Here is an 8,124-nt window from a genome sequence, read left to right on the forward strand (position 1 = left end):
GATAATAAAAATATAAATAAATACTTGACTGCACACAAACAAGAAACGCAGTCTTCAGATTTCGTAAACCATCAGAAAGGAAATTAATCAACAAATGTAAAGCTAATCTTTTGAGGAAGCGCAAAATATCTATAAATAAAGAGTTGAAAAGTTCATACATAAACCCAACTTTGTTTAAACTTCCCATAAACAGATTGCTCTGTCTCTATTGGTTTCCCAACCCGTCACTCAGACTGTGTCGCCTCCAATCATCGAGCAGGCTTTTAATCGTATATAATTTTGGCGGCGGTCGGAAGATGGCGGAAAATTTGAAAGGTAAGAATATATAGTTTAATCGTTCAGAAACAACGGTTTACTTAATATATGTCATCTCTATTACATTAATTGTTCGTTAAATTATGTCTTTTCAAAGAAACCCCGGAAAAAAAACACTCCGTTTTGGAAGAATCTTTGCTGAAAGTTGTTGATACAAACTCACATCGATGGTCGATGTTATGGCCACCGCGCGCTCACGCAACACATTCAACAAGCTCATTGTGAATACCTTAACTCACCTATTTTTCTTGCATTAACTTTGTAAAGTTGTACAACGTCACAATTGGTGCAAAGGTGTGTACCTTCAGTAGTTAGCAAGCATAACGTTAATGTTCAGTGTTTAGCTAACTTTCCCGTTCTCTTGATGAATATGATCTACTCCGTATGTTTGAACGCTGGACACATGGGAAAAAAACACATTTCCCCTCAACATGTTAATCTACACCGCTGTCGTTGTTTACCCACTTAGTTTAGATTTACATATCACGTCTATTCTTACTAATTACGATTAGACCTAGCCAGTTTATTAAATGGACCATTGGTTAGTGATGATACATGTTTGATTTATTGTAAGGATTCTTTTTTATTAATCCCAAACTGGCAAAATGATCCAGTTATCTGTACAATATTTTAATAAATGTATAACTTTAATGTTGTTCTGTGGTGCTGCGTGGTTTACAGCAGTCTTTCAAACTTTTTATTGAAAATAATCATGACGGTCTAAGTTGATGATTTCCTGGTCAGTGAGCCCCTTCCTTCAAAATACAAGCAGTTAAATATTTTCATTTCTAAGGACCCGTTTAAATTTTGTATGGAAAATTATGTGAAATAGTAAAATCAATTAAATTAACTTTTGTTTGTAATTGTACTGAAGAATGTTAAAATATTTTACAGACAATATTTGCAATGTAAGTTAGAAAACATCATTTTTTAAACCCAATATTAAAATGTAAGATTCTTAATTGATTTTAAAATGTTTTGGGTTGCACTTTTCACAAATATTATTTTGAAACAAAATTAAATCCATACAACTAGCTAACTAATAAATGTTCAAATAAATATTTTGTAACAATTTTGAACAGTATTGTGTGTGTACTGTGTATATTACACTTAAAATCCATTTAGTAATTTTTGCTGTCAAATTCTCTGCAGACTCCTAGTTTCCAGGCATGTGGACTTCAGCTATTTTCTAATGAGCTGTGCAATGCATATTTTGATCTAAACCTTGCACACTTCTGCCATCACAAATTTCATCATGCGTTTTTCCTGCAATTAACTTCTAACTGTTCTTGTGGGTCAAGAGTGTAGGGTAGCATGCATTGCCAACGCAGACCAGCTGGAAGTGATCTGTCGAGAGCAGGGTGTGGTATGCGGCGAGCTGGGCATCAACAAGAACAACCTGTGCGACTATGAGGTAGAATACCTTTGCGACTACAAAAAGAAAGTTATCACCGATGGAAAGACACAAACAGTACAGGTGAGCATAAAACTCTGGCTTGTAAGTGGTCTCACATTAGCGGTGATATGAATGACCAGAATATTATTTTCACGATATGAGAAATTTTATTGCATGATAACAACATATATCTCAATATAGCCTAGTTATTTGTGTTATTTAAAAATAAGAACAAAGAAGCAAATTACAAACAATAGGACAGATATAGCCTGTTACAACAAAGATACAAATTAATCGTAGTAAGAAATACTCCAAAAATTGGATATTAAATGTAAAAACACTGCACTGTATGAATTAAATAATAAATTAAATATAAATGGATGCTTAATAAAGATAAAATAGTTATTCAGTCGAGTGATTTTCTCTTTATCATTTGTTGTTTGATTAACATTAATGACACATACAGCAGCCGGTATTCACCATGAAATCAAAATTGACATTTCCAACTTTTTTATGGAACATTGCGGTATTGATTATAAACAATTTATTCATGCACATCTTTTTTTATTATTATTTCCAGTGTGCCTTTGTAAGTTTTAATAAAAAAATAACTTCCCCCTCCCTTTTGCAACAACATCTCTTCTGTGATGACGTGTTTACTGGCGCAAGATCACAGCTATAGCAAAAAGCAATGATCAAATCAGTTCCCTTTGGACAAAAAAATCAAGTCCAGCCCTAAAATAAATTATAGTTTGAGAAGCCGTTTCATTTGGATATGTCACAAGAGGAAAAGAAAAGTCAATCACAACTTGTATTTCATGTCAACGTTTAAGACCTCATGCATTGACCCAATAAACACATCTGATTTTCTCCCAACTGTTTTGGATCACTTAAAGGGGTTCTATTATGCCCTTTCACAAAGTCTTGATTTTGTTTTTGGGGTGTACTAGAGTAACTAGAATATGCATCCATGCTTGATTGTTCAAAAGACATTGTTTTTCACATATTTTACATTATTCCAGCTCCTCTCTAACAATCTGTCCTGAACGTGTTGTTTAGTTTCGTTTTTGAGGAAGCCCCTTCTTCCGGAAAATGTAAAAAAAAAATAGAACCATTCTAGGTCTATTTAGGTTACCATTCGCTCCCATTATAAAGCTTGGAAGAGCCATAATATATTTTTTTAAAATATAGATCTGATTGTGTTTGGCTCAAAGAAGAAAGTCATACACCTGGGGTGGCTTGAGGTTGAGTAAATAATGAGATCATTTTAATTTTTGGGTGAAATAACCCTTTAAGACATAACTGAATGTTTACACGAATACTCCACACAATGGACATTTTGACACAAGTGTATGTGACCATTCAAGCACAAAGAGAACTGAATTTGGGATTGCATGATGTCTAAGAGACTTTCTGTGTGTGTCAGTCAGCACGAGTACAGCATTGAGTTCTTTTCCATGCCTTATTGCGCTTAATTCATTTTAATATCATCCATGTCCCCCTCTTATTTTCTCATTCATGCATGTTTCATCACTGTGTCAACAATTTTAAGTAGTACTGCATTATGCGGATATATTTACATTCCATGATATAAACAATACAGCAAAATCTCTAACACTTATATCGCCGCCACTATATATATACATAGAGAAAAAATTTGAATATCGTGCAAAGGTTTGTGTATAGTAATTCAAATTAAAAGGTGAAACTAATATATTTTGTATATATAACTATATACATATGCATGATTATACTTTTCAGAGGGCTGACATTTCTGTATTCTGTATAAAAAATCATTTTTTTATTGATTTCATGTAATGTTCTAATTTTCTTAGATTTTGAATTTGGGGTTTTCCTAAGCTGTAAGCCATAATCATCAAAAATTACAACTTTTGCACGATATTCTAATTTTTCGAGTTTCACCTGTATAGTGAAAGTAAATTCTACAACATGAAGTGTAAAATGAGTTTTATTAAAGCAAAAATGAATCCTGATCTATATGATTTAAGTTCACTACAATTCCTGTTACCCCCTTCACAGGAGTTATATTTGGTGAAATGGAAGGGGTTCTCTGAATCCAGCAACACATGGGAACCTCGGAAGAACCTGAGGTGTGTAGATCTGCTCAACCAGTTCTGGGAGGACCTGAATGTAGAGATGCGGAGACAGAATAAGCGTTCCGCTCCTCGTCGCCTTGACCCTGCCACCGTGTCGCAGCTCATCCAGCGGGCGAAACTCCGGCAGACCCTTAAACAGTGGGAGGTACACCTTAACAGCTTGGGCGCCCACAAGGGCCACATCTATGTCCGGAACCTGGTCGACCTGGAGGGCCCGCCTAAGAACTTCACTTACATAAATGACTATAAAGTTGGTGATGGGATCATGCTGAATGAGGTGTCTGTGGGCTGCGAATGCACAGACTGCCTGGGTAATCCCGTGGAGGGCTGCTGTGCCGGAGCATCACAGCACAAGTTTGCTTACAATGAGTTAGGCCAGGTCCGCATTCGGCCCGGGTTGCCCATTTATGAATGCAACAAGCGGTGCCGCTGCGGGCTCGACTGCCTCAACAGAGTGGTGCAGAAGGGCATTCGGTATTCCCTCTGTATTTTTAGAACAGACAATGGAAGGGGCTGGGGGGTACGGACCATGGAGCGCATTCGCAAGAACACTTTCGTGATGGAGTATGTTGGGGAGGTAAGAAGCTTTTAGAGTAATTTAGTTACTGTATCAGATATCAAATTTAAACAGAAACTGTATCAAATATTCTATGAATTTGTGTTCTTTTATCATTTTGGTTTAGACAAGTGGTTCATTTAGTTCATTTTCAGTTGATCATTGCCGTGTAATCCTGGGAACACGTTTTGCTTCACTAGTAGATTAGTGACATTATCATGCAACCAATTTCCTTGTGATGATGTGATTGGCTTCATGATTGTTAAACTCTTAACACTTTTTTCTGCTTCGCTTTAGATCATTACAACAGAAGAAGCAGAACGCAGAGGTCACATATATGATAAAGAAGGCGCCACCTACCTTTTTGACCTGGATTATGTGGATGACGAGTACACTGTGGATGCTGCTTACTATGGGAACATCTCCCACTTTGTCAATCACAGCGTGAGTGGACCTGAGCTTGCTTCTACTTGAAATAGAAATGTTTTTATTTTATATGTATGAATTGAATCTTACATTTCCCTAAATGTCAGCAATAATCACAACACATTTTTACTTGAGATCACTTGAACTGTAGCTTGTCATTTAAAGGCAGTAAATTGAATGTCACAAAAGTGTTTTCTTCTTTTGTGTCCTCAGTGTGACCCAAACCTTCAGGTATATAATGTGTTTATTGATAACCTGGATGAGCGGCTGCCACGTATAGCGTTCTTTGCCACACGTGGGATAAAGGCAGGAGAGGAGCTCACCTTTGACTACAAAATGAAGAGTATGTATGGGACTCTCACTGTATAGAAAAAATTAGTCTTTGCAACTTGACAAGTGATTTGGGGTCATTAACTTGGCCTTGATGCATAGACTACCGTTCAAAAGTTTCATGTCAGTCTTTTTTTTGGAAATGAATACTTTTAATCAACAATAATGCATTCAATTGATCCAAAATGACAGAGACAGGTAAGAGTATATATAGTAATGTTACAGTATATGTCATTCTATTCATATTCATCTCTTACTTGAGAACCAAATCAGTATATTAGAATGATTTCTGAAGGATCATGTGACACTGAATAATGGAATAATGCCTGCTGAAAATTTAGCGTTGCTATTACAGAAATAAATTACATTTTAAATAGGGGTGTAACGATACACGGATTTGTATTGAGCCGTTCGGTATGAGGCGTTCGGTTTGTAATGCGTTCGGTACGCATTACAAATTAAGCAATTCGTTAGACCATTAGACCATCCTGCCGTGGTGACCAAGACTCAGAATATTGCCTAACATCAAATGGCATACATAATGAAAGCGGAATGAAACTGCTACTCATTTGTGCTTCACGGACCATTTATCAGTCTGGACCAATGTCAGTGCAGTGCGAGCCAATCTTGATTAAACAACACTGTTACTACACAGTGCTAAGAGATCCAGTAAAGAAAGTAATATCATCACAGCGAGATCTAGTGAGAAGCATTCAAATGTCTCCGTTATTAACCGATACAAATAATAATAAAACCGCACATTGTAATTTCTCTAAGTTAAGTCTATTTATTACCAAGGCATTTGTCAGTAATAGTCAAAATGGGGAAAACTGTGAATGACTGTGCTGCAGGTTGATTTAAGGTGCGCTCCTAGATTTTCTGCTTGTGTGCCTAAAAATGTTACAGTCTGGAGCCCTGTACATGAAAGTAGACTACACCAGTGGGAATACTTCAAACATGTCAACTCATTTATGCCGACATCACCCTAGTGTGTCAATAACTGGAACTAGACGAAAACAAGGAGAAACGCACACTACAAACTAAAACTATCCCCGCGGCATTTAGTGGACATACTCACCTTTCTGGATAAAAAAAAAATTGAAGTGAGTAAAAGCACACAGTTCCATATAAAAAAAATATATATACTTTCTTTGTATTTGTTTATAACTACTACAATATTACATTTCATTTTTTTATGAGGAGCTATTTTTGTTTTATATGCTGCTGAGAAGACACTCCAGAAGATGGGTTCAAGTATATATATATAAAAAAGACATACTTTATGTTAGTTTTAATAAATATATATTTTTTAAAAATCAACACAATTTCTCTGCCATTTCTTTCTTTATGCTGTATCGAAAACGTACCAAACCGAACCGTGAATTTTGTGAACCGTTACACCCATAATTTTAAATATATTTAAATACAAAAGTTATTTTAAGTTGGAATAATATTTCACAATATGGCTTTGTTTTTTACTTTATTTTTGATCAAATAAATGCTGCCTTTGTGAACAAAAGAGACTTCTTTCAAAAACATTAAAAGAATCATACCAAATTCATAGAATCATACCTCAGAAGTATGAGAAGTAAAATCGAATTTTTCTTTCTCATTTTCCCCATAGTTGATCCAGTAGATGCAGAGAGCACAAAGATGGATTCTAATTTCAGTCTGACGGGACTCCCAGGATCCCCTAAGAAACGTATGCGCATGGAGTGCAAATGTGGGGTGGCAACATGTCGGAAGTACCTCTTTTAGAGGATGTTCATGCTGGAGAGAGACTGAAAGAAGATCATGTTTTCAAGTGAATATGTTGAAAGCATCTGCAGTTTAGAAACCGTTTTGGCAGATGTTTTGAAATACTTCATTGAATTTTAAGTATATATTTAAGTTTTATTTCCCCAAGATCAATTTTTTTCCTCAGAATTGTTGTCTGCTTTAAATAGTGTATAAAATGTGCCATTTATCTTTCGATTTTTCCGTTAGAAAAGGTGTGAAGGAAAAAAAAATGGGGCTTTTTTTTGGGTAATGGTTTTAAAATGATATTTTAAACCATATCAAAATCTTTGACACCAAGGAATTCTTACACAAATGATTTGGATTTTTTAAACATTTAAATGGTCATGTTTTATTTGTTTGAATAGGAGGGATTCTTTTTACTTTGTCAAACAAACTTTCGTAGAGTAACTTTTTGCCCTGATTTTAGCACATATCTTTAGACCAGTGTAAAATATAAACAAATCTTCAATGTCCTTCCTTCTATTTTTTTTAATGACTTTAAGTTACCACCAGGTGGCAAAATGTCACTATTAATGCACAGAAAGAGAATTTTGTTTCACGCATGCTAAATGTTATTCTGCTTTGTGTATATAGTCTAACACATGACGAAATATATTCCTACTGTCAAACTGGTCTTTCATTTAATGTATTTGAGAGCTGGATGCATAAATGAGTGGGAGTGCTTGGTTATTTCACGGATCTGTCTGATCAATCAGGGTTGTTTTTCCCAAATGTCACATGAACCAAGTGTGGCAGTTCTTTCTAGTCTACTTATGCTTGCAATATTTTTGGGAAACATAACTCAGGTGGTTTTTCAGAACTGGACAGTGAAGCTGGAATGTATGCTGTAGATTGAGATGATGCATACATTCTGGATTAGTTTATACTGGATTAGTTTATACTCAGGAACATTTCCTTATTAAATTCACACAATTTATATAACTATCACCCTCAACCAAATCTGTGCATATGTGTATATATTAAAGGACTACCACTTGTTGTTTTTATGTTTTGTATTAAAGAAAATCGATTTACTTTGTCAGACCTCACATTTCTCACACCTCACATGTGCAACAAACGTTGTGTCCTTGTTTATTAAATTGAGTTCTACAGCTCTGTGAATATAACTTCACTACCAAATTTGGATTCATTTCAGTTTGGATAATTTTACTGACATTGACAGCAACCTTGATTTTAACATTGAA

General features: G+C 35.3%; 1 protein-coding gene across 2 annotated transcripts; it reads left to right on the plus strand.

Annotated features, from left to right (window-relative positions):
• Positions 1-209: 209 nt before the first annotated feature.
• Positions 210-7,954, plus strand: suv39h1b (SUV39H1 histone lysine methyltransferase b). 2 transcript variants are annotated; one of them, XM_077223057.1, is made up of 6 exons: positions 210-315; positions 1,617-1,792; positions 3,752-4,405; positions 4,682-4,828; positions 5,024-5,153; positions 6,765-7,954. In XM_077223057.1, the coding sequence occupies exons 1-6, from the start codon at positions 297-299 to the stop codon at positions 6,896-6,898; spliced, it is 1,260 nt and encodes a 419-aa protein (XP_077079172.1). In that variant the 5' UTR covers positions 210-296; the 3' UTR covers positions 6,899-7,954. The 2 variants fall into 2 exon arrangements, with proteins under 2 accessions (XP_077079172.1, XP_077079171.1); XM_077223056.1 differs by having other exon boundaries at positions 214-314; positions 1,610-1,792.
• Positions 7,955-8,124: the final 170 nt, after the last annotated feature.

Source organism: Siphateles boraxobius, unplaced genomic scaffold (assembly GCF_051911475.1).
Source record: "Siphateles boraxobius isolate OS27281-9 unplaced genomic scaffold, OSU_SipBor_1 9, whole genome shotgun sequence".
Taxonomy (NCBI): domain Eukaryota; kingdom Metazoa; phylum Chordata; class Actinopteri; order Cypriniformes; family Leuciscidae; genus Siphateles; species Siphateles boraxobius.

Coding starts and splice junctions, on each gene's coding strand:
- suv39h1b (XM_077223056.1), top strand. Junction 4,406..4,681: donor TGATGGAGTATGTTGGGGAG/GTAAGAAGCTTT, acceptor GCTTCGCTTTAG/ATCATTACAACAGAAGAAGC. Junction 5,154..6,764: donor CTTTGACTACAAAATGAAGA/GTATGTATGGGA, acceptor TTTTCCCCATAG/TTGATCCAGTAGATGCAGAG.